The sequence below is a fragment of the Procambarus clarkii genome, chromosome 48 (assembly GCF_040958095.1).
Source record: "Procambarus clarkii isolate CNS0578487 chromosome 48, FALCON_Pclarkii_2.0, whole genome shotgun sequence".
Classification (NCBI taxonomy): Eukaryota; Metazoa; Arthropoda; class Malacostraca; order Decapoda; family Cambaridae; genus Procambarus; species Procambarus clarkii.
This window is the reverse complement of record NC_091197.1, coordinates 34,229,501-34,252,960: the sequence shown is the minus strand read 5'-3', so window position 1 is coordinate 34,252,960 and position 23,460 is coordinate 34,229,501. Positions and strand designations below refer to the sequence as shown.

Here is a 23,460-nt window from a genome sequence, read left to right as displayed (position 1 = left end):
ACTTAACACACCGCTTCACTTTAGCACCTAACGCACCGAGCACTGTTCTACGTCAATATTGCACTTTATCGCACCAAACACTGCACTTGCCAATATTGCACGTAATTACTCCGGGCACCGCACTGCACAATATTGCACTTAGTCACTCCGAGCACCGCACAGGACGTATAACGTCCTAATAGTTCGCTCACAGGGGGAATTATTTACAGGGATTGCGCCACTTCACCACCCCTGTCAAACATACTTGACAAGGGGTCGGATCCCGCTGGGGATGCCAATTATGTTACGGCCCTCTCGGGTCGCAACCGGGTTCTTTCTCAGATGTTGTTAGAGGTAGGGTATCCGGCCCCAAGCTAGTAGTGGCTTTCAAGGGATGTGATCCGTAACGCAAGAAAAATAAAAGGGGAAGGGAAATAACCTTCATCAAAAAATCAAAAACTTAATAATATAATTACCACCATCACCATAAATAATATATAAAAGGTTACACAGGGGGGGGGTTAGACACTATAATACACAACGTAGTCTTCCTCTGAAGACTCTGGACGTTCACGGTGCTCACGATGCTAAGCTCTTGGTGCTCTTGTGGCCTCACTATGAATCCTTCGATCCTCTTGAGTCTACCCTGGCCACAGGCCAGCCAAATCACAGTTCCACTGGGGGCACCGTCGTGGAGGCCATCAACCACAAGTCCAGCCGGTAGCTGGCAGGTTCCAATCAGCGACGCTGGTTAGGCCACTCCACGATCGATACTAAGGTCGCGAACCCTAGTCAGGAGCCTCGTGTGATCCCACAGACCACTCTCCTTGCCACAACACCCCAGTGGTTAAGCGTCTCCACCAGTCAGTCCCGGGTATGACAATCTCTCAACTGCCACTTCACAGGCAGGCAAACACCACAGTGTTCATCCGGGGGGCGACTCACAGCTGCTGCAGCAAACACTTGGAGACAAGACGACTGCCTTGGGTAGACTGATCCAACGTTCGTTACAGCAGTCCCAGGTCGACTCTGTAATCAGACACGTCATCAGTACTAGGGACACTCTAGGGCCCGACACTTACCGGCTTAGACACAAACGCCCACCTATCCACTCCATAGATGGCGTTGCTGTCCAATCGCCACCTCACCAGAGGTCAGCAGCGGCTGTGTTATGAGCTGATCAGGATGGGAAACTAGCCCTTGTGGCTGGTATTTCCTGTCCTCACTTGATGGCGCCGTCCATTTGGAGGGGGTTTCGGGAGCTGACCCACAGATGGCGTGGTCGTCACTGCTCCTGCAACCGTTGCCCAAGCCACTCCGTCGTTCTTGGCTGTTCACTTCCGGTCACCGGTGTTCTTCAGTGCAAGGCAGGTGACCTCATTAATGTCTCGTCTGATATGTTGAATTAGTCCTCCAGATGACAGCTAGTGTTGGCAGTTCCATAACCTCATTAAGTGATGAGGTGTCAGCTGTGACCTTGACTTGTAGCCGCCCCCACCATGGCAGGTACCACTAACAAGGGTGGGGGGTGAGGGATGGAGGGGGTGATGTAGTGTGACCCGTCCTGTTCCTCGGGAACTAAACCTGGTTCCCGCCAGACAATAGCGGTGACATGCTACTCTGGCCTCGGTTGTAGAGATGGGATATGGCCGACAGTGTGGCAATGTGAGCAGACCTGGGAAAAGAAACATTCATAACTCATGTCTGGTGGAGACCTGGATCTGCCCTGGAGGTTTTAAGAGAAACTCCTCCCGGGTAGGTAAAGGTACGTCACTCTTGACTAAGCACCTGCATTACCATTCTTTGCCTCTACCTATAACTCAGATGACAGCTTAACTCGGTTACTGTGTGCTCACGTGCGCGTGAGATCTGGTGACCATAGGGTGACCTGGCCTAACTTGGCTATTAAGTAAGGATGATAGAAGGTCATCATCCTCCTCTGATTGAGCATCAGAAATAACCATTCCCTCCACTCTCCCCGGGACTGGAATTACTGAAAGTAACTCCAGTTCTTCCCTTGTTACATAAAGTTTCAATTTATTTATATGGATGGTTCTTTCAACCTGGTCTTCAAATATACCCTTGATTATGAAATTTACTGGGCCTAGTTTCTTAATAACTCTATAAGGGCCTCGCCATCTAGCTGCTAACTTCCTACTCTGATTGGTGGGCGCTGGCTCATTCAACCGCATCACTAGGCTTCCCTCCTTCACTCTTAATGGTTGTACCTGCTTATCATAATAATGGGCATACCGTGTCCTTGCTTTCTTTGATGCTTCAGCTGCTATCCTCCATGCATTCTTCATCTTGGTGAGGATTTCTGAAGGATAATCCTCTCCATAACTAATAGTATGTCTGTTAAGCAGACCTGACGCAAAATTATACAAGTGTCCAGTAAACAGCAAGAGTGGTTGAGTATTTATTGACTGATGCACCGCAGTGTTTATTGCAAATTGAACAAATGGCAACTGTTCATCCCAAGTGGCCGGGTCATTCTCTGCTAAAATGGCAAGCATATCTTTCACCGTTCTATTAGTTCGTTCCACCATGCCGTTCGTCTGGGGATGGTATGCTGTTGTTGTTTCTAAGAGTTTACATACCTCCTGAAATAACGTACCAATAAGCTCCTGTCCCCTGTCAGATACTAGAATTTTCGGCAGACCGAACACAGTAACAAACCTAGCTAAAAATGCATCTGCCACTGTTTGGGGGTCTTTCCTGGGAAGGGCTACTAGAGTGGTATACCTGGACAGATGGTCCACTAGAACTAGCGCATATCTGTTGCCTGAATTGCTGCTATGTAAATCAATTAAATCAGCCCCCACCTGATCCAAGGGTTCTGCTATCTCTGAGAATTCCTGGAGTGGGGCTTGTACTTTAGGAGTACCTTTGCGTCATTGACAGTTCCCACATGACCTGGCGTACTTAATTACATGTGATAATAACCCTGGGAAATAAAATAATGACTTGGCCTTTGTGTAAGTTTTGTATACTCCCGGGTGACCTACAATCTTTGACGCATGCGTAAGTTTTAATGCTAAAGGCTTTAATGCGTCAGGGATAACAAGCTGAAACAATGCCCTGTCTTTCTGGGCATTTACATGGTACAACACTCCTTCTTTGAATGCAAAGTCATTTAAAGAGGTACTTTGTTTTCTCGAAGGATATTTTCCACCTTCCAGATGTTCAATAATTTCCTTCCATTGCTGTTCCTTCATCTGAAATTCTCTCATTTTATCGCTTGCAAACGTTTCAGTGTTTACATTCATGTTGACGGTGGCAATGTTCCTACTTAACGCATCAGGAACAACATGATGGACCAGGCTTATACAGTATCTGAAACGAGTGTGCTGACAGTTTGTGGCCCCACCTTGTCATTCTCGGGCAACGTGTCTTTTTCTTAAAAATGTGGGTCAATGCTCGATGATCAGTATAAATTATGAAGTGGCGCTGAAACAAATAAGGCTCAAAATACCTTACACTCTAATACAGCTAAAGCTTCCTTGTCAGTGGCTGAGTACCTTACTTCTGGTCCTTTCACTTTTCTACTAAAGTAAGCTACCAGGTGCGGGTTGTTCTCCGAGTCACGCTGAATTAACACTTTCCGGCTCCAGGCGAATGTAAAAAAAACAACCGTAAGTGCTCCCGGCGTTTTGCCGCGTAAGCGTAAAAACAAAAATGTGTATACTCTTTTTACTCTCCTGACCTTAGTTCTCGAGCTACGTATATCATTTTGGTACCAACGTGTTCGCAATAAAATTCTCTAGAAGAACATCAGTAAAAAAAAGTCACGAAACGTATAGGGATACCAGCCCCAAATAAATAACTACGAAGATGACTCGCCGTGAGCGCCCAACAGCAACAAAATGTTTTTACTCTTGGGATTGTTATCACCTCCACACTTGTCCTACAGCGTTAATTTTGGTATCAATGGACTCGCAATGAAATTCCCAACACGGTGATATGAATATAAGCGTAGAATAATGATTGCGGCCCGCCCGCAAGAGTGTGGGAAGTGGTGAAATTGTTACCCGGTGTCGGTGACGGGACGACGCACGGCGCTTTGAAAGTTTATACTTATTTCATTCTCATGACATTATTATTCTATGTACGTCATTCATTTTTGTGTCAATGTGTTCGCAATAGAATGTTCTATGAGCCCATAGGTAAAAAAGATAAACAAAGCGTAAGATAGAATAGCGCCAAATATAAAACAACGCTGGAACATATCAGTGAGAGTCAAACACACGAAATGTTTTTACTTTTGTTATGTTTGTGAACCTTTCATGAACTTATTGTACCATGCAGCCTATTGGTGAGAAAGAGAGCCTCATGGCGCGCAGTTTGAAACAAACCCAAATTAAATCAGATAAAAATTGAATTTTATACAAATATTTTAAAAGAGGACATAAGTTTATGTCCACATAGCGGAAGCGGGTAGGCGAAACAGGACGCCGGGAGGAGTCCTTATAGCCGGAAAGTGTTAAACAGCCACCTATGGCAATGCCGCTTGCATCAGTTATCTTTCTCAAAGTTAGGAATTGCTAAAACTGTAGTAGTACTCAATTGTGATTTTAACTTCTCAAAAGCTTCATCGTGCTCTCGCGTCCATACAAACTTAACATTTTTCTTAGTGAGGTTCGTCAGTGAAGCTGACGTTCTCGCAAAACCTTCTGTGTCGACAGAAATACCCAGCTGCACCTAGAAATCTTCTCACGTCCTTTGCTGTCTTTGGTGTTGGCATTTCAGCAATAGCGCGACAAGAGTCTGGGTCAGGGCGTATTCCATCTATGCTTACCTGAAAACCAAGAAACCTGAATTTCTGAGCCGCCAGGGTACCTCTTTCTTTTGGTACCTTTTGGGCATTCGATTTGAACCCCACCTTGTTCAACAGCGACAAGGTCTCTGTCAAATCATGGAGGTGTTCATCAAAAGTTCTAGAGTACACTACAACATCATCAAGGTACGCCAATGAGTGCCTACCAAGAACAGGGCTTAAAATATAATTTATCGCCCTCTGAAAAGATGGAGCTGTCTTTAATCCAAATGGCATACGTTTGAAATGGTGAGTTCTAACACCATCCGAAAATGCTGTTTTTTCTCTGTCTTGCTTTGCAACTGGTATGACCCAATACACTGACTTTGCGTCAAGTGTCGAGAAGTACTTAGCTGTGCCAAACTGGTCTATGATTTCTTGAATGAGAGGCAGAAGATAAGCGTCCGCTGTTGTCACTTCGTTCACTTTACGGTAATCTACACAGAACCTGTAACTGCCATAAGGTTTGCATACTAGCACTACTGGAGAAAGCCACGGTGACGTGCTTTCTTCTATAACGCCCTGTCTCACCATCTTTCTACACTCATCTCTAATAAGTTGTTTCACCTGCTCTGGGAGTCTCCATTGACGTGTTTGGACCGGAGGATTATCACCTGTTGGAATGGTGTATTCGACTTGAGGCAGGTAGCCTATTTCGTCATCCTCGGTCGCAAATAACCTAGGAAATTTACGGAGGACTTCTCGTACCTGTTTACGTTCAGCAGGTGACATACGAGTCAAATCTAGAGCAGTTATTAATTTGCCCACCATTTCCTTATCTTGAGGAGATAACGGGGTTTCTTTACCGATCTTACTGTGTGACTCCTCGTCTCTTACGTTCAATGCGCTACATTGCGCTGTTACAGTCGATGTTTGTGTGGTATCTGACTCATTTCTTTTAAATTTACCACAATTCCCTGTATCAGACTATCGCCTACCCTAAAGCGATAAGGTTTGTGAGAGGTTGACCACTGGTATTATTGCACCTTTGTCATGTACAGACACTAGAGTATATGGTATCAACAACTTATCAACCCTGCCAGCTACCTGAAGGGTACTTTCGGGTTGAACGTTTCTTCCTATGGCGACTTTAATAAACTTAAATGACCGTGGTGGACATACTTGTCTGTGTATAGCATGTAGTCTACGTGTTTTCTTGTCAGGGTCTTGAAGAGACTTGAACAATTGTTTAGGAAGGTTTACATAAGTAATCTTTGAATTGAAGCAATTATGAGAGGGTGATCAATTAACTTTACTGGGAAAGACACAGATCCCAACTGTAGCCTACTGTGTCTTGTTCCCTTCTCCAATGTCAAAGAATATGTAAATCATCTCAAAAAATCCATACCTAACAATATATCACCAGGGAATGTTACATTATCCACCACATTATCCATTCATGGATACAAGGTTTGTCTTTTTCAATGTTAAAAGTTAAAATACATTTTCCCAGAACGTCAAAATGTTGACCATTGACAGCTGTTAATTGTGCACCCCCTTCCTTAAGGCGCACCTGACTGAAGGTCCTAAATGAGTCCATCTTAATGATGGTTACCTGACTACCAGTGTCTAGGAATGCAGTCGACCTCTTCCTCCACCCTCACTTCAAAAGTGGGCCGCCCTTGCTCCTTGGGGGCCTTATCTCTTAATCCCTCCTTATTATTGGGGCAGTCATCTCGATTGTGGCCTCGTCCGCCACAACTCCAACACCTGGGGTCATAAGTGTAGTACCAGTGAGGAGGCGGACCCGCTCTATGGTGCCCTCCCCTCTGGTTGCTATGAGAGTTACCTACGCTCTCCTTAACACGATGTGAATTGGTCGTATCTACCGCTTGGACATAAGAGGATTGCCTGGTGTCAGTTGTGTCCTTATACTGCCCCTGAATATTCTTTAAGTCCGTAGCGTACTCTATTACACTATAGTAATTCATCGTTACACTTGCAGCCGAAACGTGAGCTCCAAGTGTCCCAGGGATTGACATACACAACAGTTGTTTAACCTTCCGACTAATTCTCATGTCATCGTATCCTAATTCATACCTCAAGTCACGCAAAGCTCAAAATCTTTGAGCATTTCGTTCGGGCCTCGTTTTAAATTAGCTAAATACCTATTAGCTGTTTCCTCTGTTATTTTCTCTTTATAACGTCTCTTAATTGCTAATACAAACTCTGGCCATGTTTGCAAATATTGAAACTCTTGGTCCTGCATTATTGAACCATTAGGGTCTATACAAGCTCCCGCTGCTAAATTAATTTTCACCCAGTCATCCTGGGCAGCTGACAAACATGAACCTACTTGCCCTAGCCAGTCGTCTATTTTCCGGTTACGTTTCACTATATTTGTCGGTAACTCTTTGCAGATTAGTTTGGGCAACAGTGGTCTAGGCAATGAGAATGATGAAGATGGGGGCTGATGCATACCATGAGATGCGGGGGGCATGGAGTGTAGATGTTGGCAATGGTTAGGGAAAGGCTGGTAATGGGTAGGGTAGGGTTGGTGTAAGGTAGGGTTATAGTGATGGTCAGGTGGGGGGGTAGGGTGGTGATGGTGTGAGGCAGGGGATTCTAGGGGTTGGTTCTGGGCAAGGCATAGGATGGTAGATGAGGGTTTGGTCGTCTGACCACAGTTAGGGTTGCGAGGGGGAAGAGGTGGGGTGGTATTGGTGGGGACAGTCACCTGAGTGGACCCCTGGGTAGGCGTATGTACGCGCCCTGCCAGAAGGTTCACATACAGGGGTTCAGAGAGGCGCTTCCTAATTTCTGAGGATGGGTAAGGTGGGAGAGGGGGTGGTTGGGAAGGGGTATGTGGGGAAGCTGCAGGTCGCCGCATCCCTGGGGTGTTGGTGGGTTGGAGAGTCGGTCTGCGGGTAAGTGGGGAAGGGGTGATGTCATTAGGCCGCTGAGTATCAGGGGTGGACACGGGAAGGCTACCCAGCAAGTGACCTGATGTGACCCCATCACCTGCACCTTGTGGGTCGCCTCCCGACTCCTGAACCATGCTATCCACTTGGATAGCCTGTCTGTCTCCACATTTCAACTTCCTCTTCATCAGAGGGCTTATACAGTGTCATGGCTAAGTCCCCACGTGCGGCCTCAGCCTGATCCTCTGAAAACCGTACTGCTGGAAGGTTCCGTTGGCTAAGCCCTCCCTGACTCCTTAATGTCCTATCTGAACTCATGCCAATAAACTACGTCCGAACGACTAGTTCACAGGACAAGCGCTGACCCAAAAATGTTGAAAAAAAAATAAAAATAAATCCTTGGAACTAACAATAATCCACTGAAAACATGACAAAAAACTCACGTCGTTATAAATAACCCCTTTTCTTAACAAGGATGGTACTTTCAATGACACTTCTAAACCAAAATAACGTAAATAGTTTTCAATCTGCTTGCTCTTATGACAGATAATAATTGATATTACCTTCACCGTGTTGAGACAATTACTCATACGCGATACCAGTACACAATTTCACACGCACTATTCATTAACAAAAATTCACTGATAGAAACTATTTGTACTTCCTATCGGGTAAACTGTAATTACTGCTCGTATGAGCTTAATTAATTGTTACTCTTATGCCTTAAACCTACAGCCACATCATGTGACCCAGAACAATTTCCCTCGCTACTCTCGCGGGTCCACAGCTCAAAACTTGTTGCCACCCACAGTGACCAGACTTCAAACGCCAGACGTCCCTAGACGTGAGTCAAACTGACACACTAGTCCCCACTAGCATGCTGTACAATAACAGTACAACTCAGATTATCGCGTTCAACTGGAGTAAACAGTCAATCGCGATAATATGAACAGAACCACCACTTAAAACTACTTAATAGCTACACCGAACAGCACAAGACGCATCAGACTGAACACTGTCGGGAGCCGGTCGGCCGAGCGGACAGCACACTGGACTTGTGATCCTGGGTTCGATCCCAGCCGCCGGTGAGAAACCATGGGCAGAGTTTCTTTCACCCTATGCCCCTGTTACCTAGCAGTAAAATAGGTACCTGGGTGTTAGTCAGCTGTCACGGGCTGCTTCCTGGGGGTGGAGGCCTGGTCGAGGACCGGGCCGCGGGGACACTAAAGCCCCGAAATCATCTCGAGATAACCTCAAGAAGATAACTGTAAAACAATGTTCACCACCGCTAAGCCACCATTGTAATATCTCGACCGTGCACCCCGCTACAACCACCGAAATAATCGTGTAATCTCTGCTCCTTCTATGGTAATAACAGATGCTATACCAATCATGTAAGATGTTAATACTTGGGCTGTCATACGAGGATGTAAACCAGTAAACAGGGGAGAGAGAGAGATAGTGAGGAAGAGTGAGGTAGAGCGAGAACGAGAGCAAGGGAGGGAGAACGAGAGCAAGTGAGACAAAAGGGAGAGGGAAAAACTAGTGAGGGAGGGGGAGACAAAGATAGAGATATTACAGCCACAGCCTTCGTATGAGTTACCGAGGAACGCTGCCACCACCCTGAATTACTGGACAGGGGACCAGAGTGAGATTCGTAGGTTTTGCAGATGGAATAAACCTACCAGGACAGGTGTAGGGGACAATTGAATGGTACAAGGATCCTGGCCTGACACTCGAATAATCCTGACCACTTGGGAACTATAGAGTACACAAGAATAAGGCGGGACACACCCACTACTAACACCTCAACACGGGACGGACGGGGGGAGGAGTACTGGGGCCAGATTCACGAAAGCACTTACGAATGTGTACATCTTTCCTCCATCTTTGACGGCTTCGGTTACATTTATTAAACAGTTTACAAGCATGAAAACTTCCTATTCAACTGTTGTTATTTTTATAAACAGTCTCGTGGTGCTTCGGAGCTCATTAACTGTTTAATAATTGGAAACAAAGCCGCCAAAGATTGAGAAAATATGTGCAGGTTCGTAAGTGCTTTCGTGAATCTGGCCCCTGGATAATTACGGACACTAGGTCACTAGGGCAAAGGGGACGGTAGGCCCGATATCACTAAGACAAGGAACCATTAATACACATTTACTAACACTTGACAATATATGACTTTATTTGAAATAATTAAATAAGACACTCCCTAACTATATTCCCTACTAGAGGCCATGAGTACTGAATGAGGTGCTTTAGTACAAGAGCCGTACTTACTCGTATAATGTTCCACCGTTTTCCTGGAGATGATGTTCCTTCCCTGAGTCCACTCACACCGTCCTACTGGGCTGCACCCACTCTGTCTCTCTTCCATGATCTCCTGCTCCCCAGCTGAACATGAGGGTTTGCATTTGGTGTTTAGTGGTTAATCCCTGAAGATTATCATGACGGCATCAACTCTGACCTCTTCGTGACTTGGTGACTGTTGACCTGTCCTCCTGGTTAACTGGTACCGAGGTGTAACTTTTTCCATTGTCTGCCGCCGCCTGACTGGCGCCTCGCCTGTGGCTTGTTCATGCTGTTATGATGTTCATGTTGTACTACTATGTACTGCTCTCTTGTTACATATTGATGCTTTGCACCATACTGGGTTGCACCTCAGCTCTGGTGCCTTTTGTTCAACTCCTACCCTGAGCTTGTATGCTGACACTGGCTTCCAATCTCTCCAGGACCGCTGTGATCGCTACTGTCTTCGCTATCTAGCACGGTCCTTACAGCATCCTCACTCTCGCCTCTGTTGTGCTTTGACTCTTACTCCTCCTGTAGTTCCTGTTCCTCACCACCACCACCTTCCTCTTTCTGTCCGTTTGTCTTGCTTACAAGATTCTCTTTTGGTTCGTATTACTAATGTTTCTCCTCGTATTGTTCTGTCCTTGTCCCCGTGGAGGGTTCCCCTTCCCAAATCTTGTACTTCCCTGACCAGCATCACTAAAGCTTTTACCCCTCCTACAGTTCTGAAACGCCTTTTCCTTGAGCACTTTTCTTCACACTCCCACTCCGTTTCCATCTTCACTGATGGGTCCAAGTCTGCTGACGGTGTGTGCTACTCTGTTGTTTTTCCTGACCAAACTTATGTGTCGCCTTCCTCCAGAGACTAGTATCTTCGCAGCAGAACTTTATGCTATTCGTCTCCTGCTTTCTTGTTGACTTTCGTAGTGCCCTCATGGCTTTGGGGTCCTTTAATCGGGTCCACCCGGTGATCATCAAGATTCAACATTGGCTGTTTCTTATCTCCAGTAAATTTAAGTCGATAGAGTTTTGCTGGGTTCCCAGCCATGTTGGTGTGTCATTAAATGAGTGTGCGGATCCCGCTAAGGAAGCTATCCACATTTGTCCCATCTTCCGTTAAGGTATTCCTTATTCCGACTTTTACCCATTTATTCATTCCTCCATCCTTGCCTGTTGACAGGGTTGTTGGTCTTATGTTACTGGTAACAAACTGCGTACTCTTAAGAGTCGTGTGTGTCCCTGTGGCCTTTCTCCTACCACCATAACTGGCAGTTGGAAACGGCTCTGGCTAGGTTATGTATTAGCCATACACGTTTAACTCGCAGTCACTTAGTGCCGCCCTGCTCCTTATTGTCCAAATTGCATTGTTCCTCTTACAGTCGTGCACATTCTTGTTGAATGTCCTGACTTCCAGGACGACTGTGTCTTGCTTTCCGACCATCCCTCGCGGTCAATTGTCCCCTGATAGAATTCTTGGTGAATCGGACACTTTTGATGTGGTTCACCTTATGCGTTTCTGTTCTCGTATTGGCATCCTTGGTGATATTTAGCGCCCTCTGATTACTCTGCACATTTGGTGGTGCTACATAGCCTTCCCAGTTTGGTGCCTTCCTTTGATAATTACTTACTCTTGCAACTGATTCTCAAAATCCTGAAAATTATTCACAAATTTGTGGACACATTTTTTCCCCAAACGTGTTCATATTAGTGTGTCTATCTTCATCCCATGCTTTTCCTACGTTTTTAAATGACTTATAAATGCCATAGCCTCACCAGAACTGCTTGAGAGAAATGTCCATGTCATGTGTTGCATGCAGTGCCTGGTGGAAGGTTCTACAGGTGTAATAAGCCTTGAATACTCCCTCTGCTCCATATGGTGCAGCAACGAGGTTGTGTTTAGTGGCACAAATACAACCTTGACACTTTTATTCAAATCAAGGTACAGGGGCCTGACAGCTGAGTAGATAACGCTCAGGATTCATAGTCCTAAGGTCCGAGGCAGAAACAATTGGCGCATAGTTTTCACCCTGATGCACTTGTTCACCTAGCAATAAATAGGTACCTTGGAGTTAGACAGCTGCTACGGGCTGCTGCTTTAGGGGTGTAACAAAAAATAGGGAGCCTGGTTGAGGACCGGGACGCTAAGCACCGATTTCTCTTCCCGCACAAAATATTCTAAGTGCCACTCCCTAAAAATCTCTCACCCAAGCCTTGGCAGTACTTTGCCAGTGGTGTAAAAAAGATGATTTTAGCAAATTTTTTAAAGCGCTGGGATTCTCTGAACGGTACTGAAGAGGAGGCTTCAGTTTAAAATCGCCAGTAGCATTTTCTCCAAATGACAGGGTTAAACAGTCCTTTATGGCTTTGAGGCCAGGCATTGTATTTTCTTTCTTGACAATGTATGTTTTACTAGGCATTTTGTTTCCAAAACAGGCCAGTTTTATCAACATTAAACATTTGATGAGAACTATAGTTTCCATCTTCAATAATTTTGTACAATTTTGCAACAAATTTAGCTTGTCCCTTCTCGTTTGCACTAGCAGCCTCGCTACCCACTTTTACATTGTGTAAATTTGCCCTACACTTATATCTTTCAAACCACCCATGCATGGCCAAAAAAAATTTATCGTTCAGTTTCACCTGTTGTCTGATTTAAATCGTCAAAACGACTACAGTGGTACCTTCATTTACAAATTTTATCCGTTCCCAGAGTCGGGCCGTAAACCGAAACAAATTTTTCCATAAGAAATAATGTAAATTGAATTAATCCGTTCCACACTCCCAAAAATATTAACTTCAAAATACATTTCATACATAATACCACAAATATTTTGTTCTACAGTATGTACAAGTAATATCTTACCTTTATTGATGACTTGTTGGCATAAGGAAGATGGGAAGGAGTGGTGGTGTTAGTGTTTGGAAGGGGAGTCCACTTCCAAACACTTATCAGGCAGTACTGACTTCTCTGGGGTACACTCTCTCTCCCATATTTTGCAGGCATACCACTAGGACCTGGTTGTGGCTCGCTGCTTGCTTGTCTTACTAAGAATTTGTCTAAAGACACTTTTCCCTACTTTTTAACACTTGTTTGTAGTGAGATCACATTCATTCACTATGAATGATTTCTTGTTTTTCCTCTATTGTCATCCTCACATTTTTCTTATGTTAAATCTTCCACTGACTTTCATGGGACCTATTGTGTGATATATAATAATTACTTTTATGTTCAAAAAGCAGAAAAAAATGAAATTCTTAAAACAGAATTAAGCGCGATCATCACTAGGCAGTAGGCACTAGTAAACTGAAGCACGCCTTGACTGTGCCAGAAACCACACACTCTGTCGACCCATACGTGTATCAACAAACTCGTTGCCAACCGAGTCGAATTTTACGAAGAAATTGGGATCGTAACCTGAAAAATTTGTAAAGAGTGACAGTAGTCAACTGAGGTTCCGCTGTACATGTACAGTTTTGACAATCTGAAAATAGGCTGTCAAATTCTTTGTGTAAAATTTTACAATACCCACCCACCCTTTTAGTTCACAATACTAAAGGGTGGGTTGGTATTGGCATAAAAACACAATGCTCCACCATGTAGCTGCCGCACATATATTTTAGCACTCTGCCACAAAATTCAAATTGATGCTCCGGCGAGTTTGTACAAAAATTTTATGAATGAAGTGGGTGCAGGGGAACTTAAGAATGTTTGTATGGTTGAATGTTCATAAACTGGGGACGGCCTGTATGTTAAAAAAAAAAATACTATTGTAGTACTAATGAAATAATAGAAGCAGTGCTGTATACACACACATCACTTTGTATCACACTTCCATAGATAAATTATGAGCAGGAAAGAAAGTTATTCCAATTATGATCTGATGTGTACCGTGTGTGATAGTGCATTTAGTACTGCATGTACAGTGAATTTTGACCTATTTACCTTTATAATTGCTTTGAAAAGACAGAATAATGAATCTCGGCCTCGCCACGTTCTATTTCTGGATGTCGGAGTGAAGTATAACTGGGAGGTGCATGAACTCGTACAAGACTACACACATCTGCAGTATTGCAGCTTCTTAGACATATCTTCTTATAAGTTTAACTACCTCTTATAGTCTTTTGGGAACAAATTTTATCCAGTCATGCTTGTGTTTGTCAACATTGAGAGATCATAGTAACTGATGACGAGCTCTTACTGTATGAAACTATTTATTTTATTTATAGTTGTATGCACATTATCAGATTATTGTAGTTAAGTGAGGAAGTGTAGAGTTTTATTTGTCAAATTTTATGTAGATTAGTTGCCAAAAATGTAAATAAAATTGGCTTAAGAATATTTACTAAATTCAGTACCAAAAACTTTCTGTGATTCCTTTGTTATTAAAATGTAAAATGGACAGATTGTTGTATTTTGATTTACCTTAATTGAAGTGTACTCTCCTTTATTTAATGTGGCAGTTTATTTACTGAGGAAGCCAAAGTATTAACTAATGCATGTGGTCCCCTTTGTGGTGCAAAATGTCCTAGAAAGAATGTCTCTTCACTTGTATGTGTTACATAAGACCATAAGAACACAAGAGAAGTGTTAAGTCTGTAGACACTAACAATGCTCTGTCATGTGAGGGATTCTAATCATCCCATTGATTGGTCTTCCTCCAAAATAATCTTTCCTGCCTCTACACAGATGCCGTCTTGTTGAATCTGCTTTAATACACAACATACCCAATATGAACTTGAGAGTCCTGGCTTTGTTGCTGTGGACTCTTCTCTTTCACAGTATATACTCAAATGCTCTAATCTTTTTAACAAACGTGACCTAACATGAGCTTACCCTTCCATTTATCTTTTTCTCCTTTTTCTTTCTCTCTCTTTTCTGTTGTCTTCTACGTTCCCTTGCTATCCTCTAATTATTCCTATTACTATCTCCTCTTTCAGTGGTTGTAGTAGGAGCTGCCTCGTATGGGCCAATAGGCCCTTTGCAGTTTTTTTTTCTTATTCCAACTACTATCCCCTCTACTACACTTTGCTCCTCACCTCTCTCTTGCCTATTTATTGCCTGTCTATTTCATCACAATAGACTTGAGAATGGTCCAGGATGGACCGAAACATTGTCGTCCCTTCACTTTCTGGTGTGTGGTCTGGTCAACAGACCATAATTCTTATTAGAAAATGAAAGCGACTGGCAAAAGTGATATACTGTCTTCTTGAGGTTATCTTGAGATGATTTCGGGGCTTTCGTGTCCCCGCGGCCCGGTCCTCGACCAGGCCTCCACCCGGCCTCCACCCCCAGGAAGCAGCCCGTGACAGCTGACTAACACCCAGGTACCTATTTTACTGCTTTCCTGTCTTGTTTTCTGTTTTGGGTCCTCTGGTAGATTGAGAGGACACTTTTAAATTGACACTTTTAAACCGTTTTCTTGACAGAAAACCTTAGGATGACAGGCTGCATGGTGAGGGGATTGACTGAGTGATAAAGATTAAGCCACCCAAGAGATGACACAGGCATGAATAGCCCGTAAGTGGTACAATTTTTTTTTTTTTCAGTAATTCTTTTCAGTATTCTGAGGTTGCATTTAATCATTGAGCTGTTATCGTGGGGGAGGATACTGCTTGACAGTCTTTGAGGGTGTCCAGCTGCTGGACACCTATTTTGACCAGGAGAGTGGCTGCGTTGAATGCTTCAGGGTGGCCACTGCAAGATTCAGGGACTCTTAAAGCTCTTCTAAGGTCATTTGTTGCTTCACATTCCAGAAGATAGTGAAGTAATGGCTTTTCTGTGACAAGTTAGGCAGAAGATGCACTCTGTCGGGGTTCACCAATCTCCCAGTTGCATCTGTAACCTAGACGTAGTCTATATAACCTAACTGCTATTTCCCTGTGGATTCCTTTTGGGATATTTAACCTTTCTAATTTGGTTACCTGAAGATACCATGTTGCAGAGGGCGAACCTTCAGCTATTTTCTGGTGTAGGTAGGCTTTGTTGAGATGTGAGAGTTTTTTGGTGATGTTTTTTTATGTTCTCTAGGCTGGGTTGAATTATTTTATGTATCACTGGATGACGAGTTGCCAATTTAGCAATTTCATCAGCTTTCTCACTTAATGGGATTCCAACATGGGATGGGATCCAGTTTAAGGTTATGTTGAGTCCTTTGCCTTAGCGACTGCTCCGAGATACAAAATGGTGGTAATTATTTCCACGTTATCTTTCCACTTTTTGTCCTAATATTTGAAGTGCAGCTTTTGAATCTGTGTATGATTGCATTTTGAGTTTTGTGCAATCACATATGCGAATGCCTGTTGTATGGCAAACAGCTCAGTTTGGGTTGATACTTGTCCTCCCAGTCTCCAATATGCCTGTACGCTGGCCGTGCAAAGAGCAGCGCCAGCACTCTCATATTCTGTGTCAACCGATCCGTCTGTGAAGATGTGGGTGGGTCTGGTGAGGGGGACTAGAGTGCTCTAATGACTACACTGGCTATATAATTACTTGCTTGTCTTCTGGCATAATGCAAGAAAAATATCTTGAACCCTGTTCTCCATACGAATTATGTGGAAAGGTGGCAATGTAATTATTAGATGTGAAAATGAGTTTTAATGCAGCCATTAACTAGTGGTTGAGCAGGCTGAGAGGTGATGGTATTGCCTCCTTGTGTGCTCCCAAACTCCTTGACAGGAATTCCTACGATATCCCTGAGGTTCTTAAAGTAACTTTTCAGTGTTTGGGGAAGAGTTTATGCATTAATCTGCTAGATTCAATAGACACTTGCCTAAAATTACTCAAACCATCCTTCATTTTCCCTACACACAGCATCCAAACCATCCTTCATATACCCTTCTTGAGGTTATCTTGAGATGATTTCGGGGCTTTTTTTAGTGTCCCCGCGGCCCGGTCCTCGACCAGGCCTCCACCCCCAGGAAGCAGCCCGTGACAGCTGACTAACACCCAGGTACTTATTTTTACTGCTAGGTAACAGGGGCATAGGGTGAAAGAAACTCTGCCCATTGTTTCTCGCCGGCGCCTGGGATCGAACCCGGGACCACAGGATCACAAGCCAGCATGCTGTCCGCTCGGCTGACCGGCTCAACCCTACACACAGCATAAGAATTACGATTTAAATTCAGGCAGCTCAGAATATGTTCATATCAATATGAAATGCAAATTGTAGGGAATTAAAACTATTTACATATTTAAGAGTAATTATTTTAATTTGCTACTTATAAAGCTCATGGACTCTGATCATCCATGACCATGTCCTCAATGATGAGTGCTGATGACTGGCTCTCGCTATGACTCAAGGAGTCCCCACCAACATCTGATGAATGCATCACTGGCTGACCTGAAATTTAAAGAAAAACTAGTCAATCATTGATGATTGCTTCTACTTCAGATCTAATTTCCTGATTTTACAAGCCTCTATGATTGGTTCAGTTGAGGGTGCATCATGTTTTGTGTCCAGTAATTACCCAAGTTTAGTTACAGGATGAGAGCTACAGTCTTGATGTCCTGTCTTCCCAGCACACTGTCTGCTTGATACCTACTTGATGGGGTTCTGGGAGTTGTTCTACTCCCCAAGTTTGGCCCGAAGCCGGGCTCGACTTGTGAGACATGTAAAGTGTCATATAACACTTTGAAATTATTGACAGTTTTGGACACCACTTTCTCACCTAACTTGTTGAGAGCGCCTAACACTGGCGGGTCTCTGTCGCTACCTTCATGCCAATGCTTCTCCACCGGCGGACACCTTGTGGGTTAATCATGGTGCTACATAGCACCTATTAATTAGGTGCTACTACATAGCCTTCCCAGCTTGGTGCCTTCTTTTGATAATTACTTACTGGTGGGGTTAATCCTGTATCCTTCATCCCATGTTCCAAGGCCATCCAAGGCATGTTCAGGTCGTCCACGATGTCATTAAGTCTATCCAACCTGCGGTCTACTCTCATGCCCATGACATCTGTAAGTATGCTGCTCTTTCAGCTGTTTTAGCTAATATATCCTGGGCTGATATTCGAGCACGGGTTCTGGAGGTTCTGGAGGAACAATGTGATCTCGGCCGAGACCAGCGCACCAGACCCAGGATCGGCCCTGAGTGCCTCCACGTCCTCAAGCCAGTCTGAGAAGGGCCGAAGCCAAATGGCCATGGGAGCGCAAATCTTCAGCAACCAGGGCAGCTAGAAAGTAGGGAGGGAGGGAACGTGAAGCTGTACCAGGTTGACATTCCGAAGAAGGGCAGGGGCGAAAACACACATCGAGGTGCTCAAACTCGCCCCCAGGTAAACCTGAACCATCGTAAGGGGCCTCACGCCACTCAAGCGTGCGGGACTGACAATGTATGCCATGCCCCAGTGAAAAGATAGCACAGTCTGCCAACCAGAACGACTCCAGAACCTTGTAATGCACCCAGTAAGGAAAGGAAGAACCAAACTCAAAAGAACCGGGATCCATTATTGAGGTGTAATCTGAGTCGCGCAGGAGGTAAGCCAAAGTTAACGAAAATCATAACAAATGCAGTGTTTCCACAGGGCTACTATGTAGTGAGGAAAGAGAGAGAAGGGAGAGGAGGTGGTGGTGTAGCTCTGCTACTAAAAGAAGGTTGGAGTTTCGAAGAGATGGTAATTCAGAACTGTGAAGGTTTCAGTGACTACATTTCAGGCACCATAGCAACTGGAGAACATAAAATTATAATAGTAGTCATATATAACCCCCCACCGAATGACAGAAGACCCAGACAGGATTGATAGAAACAACTTGGCCACCATCAATATAATAGAGAGCAGCTTCTGTGGCTAGCAGGAACGGATCCAGACTTCTAATCATGGGAGACTTCAACCATGGGAAGATAGATTGTGGGGAACAGAGACCCACATGGAGAGCTAAGCTGCTGGATGTGGCAATAAGAAACTTTCTAAGTCAACACGTCAAGGGACCGACAAGAATGAGAGGAGGGGATGAACCAGCCTTGCTTGATCTGATATTTACCCTAAATGAGTCGGATATAAGGGAAGTTAAGTTGGAAGCCCCCTTGGGAATGAGTGATCATAGTGTATTGAACTTTGAGTACCTGGTTGAGCTGGGAATTATCACCCCCAAAAAAGAACTGGGAACCAAAGGGCTGGCGTACCGAAAGGGAAACTATGAGGAAATGAATAAATTCCTATGGGATACACATTGGGACACAGAACTCGGAACCAAGTCCGTACAAGACATGATGGACTATGCCACCCAAAAATGTCAGGAGGCTGTAAGCAGGTTTGTCCCAGCCCGACAGGAAAAAACAGAGAAGCAAAGGAAGAATCCGTGGTTTAATAAGGAATGTATGAAAGCAAAGGAGCTGAACAAAAGGGCATGGAGGAACTTCCGTAATAACAGAACACCAGAAAGTAGAGTGAGATACCAGAGAACCAGGAACGAGTATGTCAGTGTGAGAAGAGCAGCTGAGAAAAGGTATGAAAATGATATAGCTAATAAAGCCAAGATCGAACCAAAGCTACTACACAGCCACATCAGGAGAAAGACAACAGTGAATGAACAGGTGATGAAACTTAGGGTGGGCGAGGACAGGTACACAGAAAATGACAAAGAGGTGTGTGAAGAACTCAACAAAAGGTTCCAGGAGGTCTTTACAATAGAACAGGGAGATGTCACGGCGCTAGAAGAGGTGGCAGCAAACCAGGTGACCTTGGATAGGTTCGAAATTACAAGAGATGAGGTCAAGAAGCACCTATTGGAGCTGGATGTGAGAAAAAGCTGTTGGGCCGGATGGAATCTCGCCATGGGTATTGAAAGAGTGTGCAGGAGCACTTTGCCTACCACTCTCCATAGTGTATAGTAGGTCACTGGAAACGGGGGACCTACCAGAAATATGGAAGACTGCTAATGTAGTACCAATATACAAAAAGGGTGACAGACAAGAGGCACTGAACTACAGGCCAGTGTCCTTAACTTGTATACCATGCAAGGTGATGGAGAAGATTGTGAGAAAAAACCTAGTAACACATCTGGAGAGAAGAGACTTCGTGACAACCCATCAACATGGGTTCAGGGAGGGTAAATCTTGCCTTACAGGATTGATAGAATTCTACGATCAGGTGACAAAGATTAAACAAGAAAGAGAAGGGTGGGCGGACTGCATTTTTTTGGACTGTCGGAAAGCCTTTGACACACTACCCCATAAAAGGTTGATGCATAAGCTGGAGAAACAGGCAGGAGTAACTGGTAGGGCGCTCCAGTGGATAAGGGAGTACCTAAACAATAGGAAGCAGAGAGTTACAGTGAGGGGTGAGACCTCAGACTGGCGTGAAGTCACCAGTGGAGTCCCACAGGGCTCTGTACTTGGACCTATCCTGTTTCTGATATACATAAATGATCTCCCAGAGGGTATAGACTCATTCCTCTCAATGTTTGCTGACGACGCCAAAATTATGAGAAGGATTAAGACAGAGGAGGATAGCTTGAGGCTTCAAGAAGACCTGGACAAGCTGCAGGAATGGTCGAACAAATGGCTGTTAGAGTTTAATCCAAGCAAATGTAATGTAATGAAGATAGGGGTAGGAAGCAGGAGACCAGATACAAGGTATCACTTGGGAGATGAAATACTTCAAGAGTCAGAGAGAGAGAAAGACCTGGGGGTTGATATCATGCCAGACCTGTTCCCTGAAGCTCATATCAAGAGGATAACAGCAGCAGCATATGCCAGGTTGGCTAACATAAGAACGGCCTTTAGAAACTTGTGTAAGGAATCTTTCAGAACATTATATACCACATATGTCAGACCAATCCTGGAGTATGCAGCACCAGCATGGAGTCCATATCTAGTCAAGGATAAGACTAAACTGGAAAAGGTTCAAAGGTTTGCCACCAGACTAGTACCCGAGCTGAGAGGTATGAGCTACGAGGAGAGACTACGGGAATTAAACCTCACTTCGTTGGAAGACAGAAGAGTTAGGGGGGACATGATCACCACATTCAAGATCCTCAAGGGAATCGACAGGGTTAATAAAGACAGGCTGTTTAACACAAGGGGCACACGCACTAGGGGACACAGGTGGAAACTGAGTGCCCAAATGAGCCACAGAGATATTAGAAAGAACTTTTTTTAGTGTCAGAGTGGTTGACAAATGGAATGCATTAGGAAGTGATGTGGTGGAGGCTGACTCCATACACAGTTTCAAGTGTAGATATGATAGAGCCCAATAGGCTCAGGAACCTGTACACCTGTACTGTACTGAACCTGTACTGTGAAAGGTGACACCCCTAGGGTCAACACTTGCAGCAGAGGAGCTCCAGCATATTTCAACAATCCTAAGTATTGTAGTACAGGTTGATGGTAGTGAGTGGTGTCCCAGAGAACATAAAGGTATAGTGCTCTTGAAAAATAGGTGAGATAACAGGAAAGTGCTAAGGGAAGTGAAAAATCGGATGAGAAAAAGTTGCCCTAGTGTTTACAGTGCAGAGAAGAACATTCAAGATGGCCACTGGCAAGGGGAAAAACAAAACAGAGCTTGATTTTGAGGGATTCAATGAAGAAAGCATTGATATTAGTAGTCTACATAACAAGTTGGTAAATTTAGATACTATAGTGAACTCTCATGTAGAAATAATTAGTAAATTGAACGAAAGTAATGACCATTTGAATAGCAAAGTTTTATGTCTTGAGGGTTTAGTGAAAGACTTGCGCAAGGATAAGAATCAATTGGAAACAAATTGCAAAGCCATGGAAGAAGAAAATAAACTCTTAAAAATAGCTTTGGAAGAAGTTAAAGTAAATTTAAACATAAATGACTACAATAGGTTAGGCAAGGAAATTCAACAGGAGAAACAGCTTTTGTCAGCACAGATGGAGGAAGTTACACAGGGAATAGAACAGTGCAAGAAAGATATGCAACTCACTTATGCACAAGTGGCCAAGGAGAAGGAAAAAATAGAAGAAGCAGTAAAGGAAGTCAAACACTGCAGCAACCAAGATAAAACAAACATTAGGCTAGAAGTGAGGAAAGAATTGGCATCTAACCCGAAGTTGGTGCAAAACACAGTTGATCGGAGTAAGTCCCTGATCATTTTTGGCTGCAAAGAAAAGGCGATAACATCTAGGTCAGAAAGAGCTGTAGAAGAAGCTAAAGTAGTAGATAAAATTGTTGGCCTCGTGGAAGGTCTTACAGAGAGAATGTGTGCGACTACAGGAGAATAGGCAGGTACGTAAAAGGGAAAGATCGACCTTTGAGGATCACCCTAAACGGTGCCAAACAGATGGAAGAAGTACTAAGGAATGCTAGAAAATTGCAAAGGGATGAGGATGGGAAAGGGTGGTCGTTAAGACGAGATCTTTCAAAAGAAGATAGAGAGAAGCTGAAACTGAACCTCGCCGAGGCAAAACATTTAAATGAGAGCAGGAATGAAGAAGAAATAAATTCTTTTTTCTACAAAGTGATAGGGGTAGGCAAACCAGTAAAGTGGTACATAAAGGCAAACCAACAAAATCAATAGAGAGAGGGGGAGTGAAGAATAAGGAGAGGGGGAACAAGTTCCTGAAGATTGCATACACCAACATAGATGGAGTGAGATCGAAGATACTGGAGTTAAGTGATGTAATACAGCTGCAGACACCAGACATTGTTGCACTCACGGAGACAAAACTTGAAGATGTAATTTTAAATGAGGTCATATTCCCAAGGGGCTACTCAATTTGGAGACGGGACAGAAAAATTAGGAAAGGCGGTGGCGTTGCTGTGCTGGTAAAAGAACACCTAAAGGTGAAGGAAATAATGACTGCCAATCCACAAGAAGTTGACATAATAGCACTAGAGATCTGCTATGAGGATGATAAACTAATGATGATAAATGCATATAGTCCACCGCCAAGCAGCACATGGTCAAAGGAGGAGCTAGATAGTAAACGTGAAGGTCTTATAACAATAATGAGAGAGATTATAGCGAGAGCGGATAACGATAGATCACGACTGTTGATAGTCGGTGACTTCAACTTGAAATCCATAGACTGGGAAGCATATGAAGCTAAAACAGAAGATTTTTGGACCTGTAAATTTGTAGACCTCATCCTGGAAACATTCTTGTATCAACATGTTAAACAAGCTACGAGGATGAGGGAAGGGGACGTTCCCTCCATGCTAGATTTGATATTTACCAGGAAGGAGGAAGAGATATTTGACATTCAGTACCTTCCTCCCTTGGGTAAAAGTGACCATGTCTTTTTGGGAATAAAGTATGCAATGCGTTATAAGCTGGAAGAAAATAAGGAGGTTGAAGCAGTTGAAAAACCAGACTTCAGGAGAGGACATTATGGTGACCTTAGAAATTTTTTTTAGTGAGTATAATTGGACAGACTTGATGCTAGGCAAGGAAGTGAATGAGATGTATGGCAAGTTTTGTGAAATATATGATAAAGGCACAAAAAAATTTATACCAAAACAGAGATGCAGAACTAGGAAACAGGATTGGTTCAATAGAAATTGCGAGAGGGCTAGAGACCGAAAGACACAAAAAATGGA

At 43.9% G+C, this 23,460-nt stretch overlaps 1 protein-coding gene across 1 annotated transcript in view; it reads right to left on the bottom strand.

Moving 5' to 3' along the window:
- Positions 1 to 17,139: 17,139 nt before the first annotated feature.
- Positions 17,140 to 23,460, bottom strand: part of Cdc16 (cell division cycle protein 16) — an 87,106-nt gene continuing 80,785 nt past the window's right edge. The window contains exon 12 of the mRNA XM_045753020.2: positions 17,140 to 17,291. Within this exon, the coding sequence (XP_045608976.2) occupies positions 17,179 to 17,291 (113 nt within the window). The 3' untranslated portion in view covers positions 17,140 to 17,178. The remainder of the gene's footprint in view (positions 17,292 to 23,460) is intronic.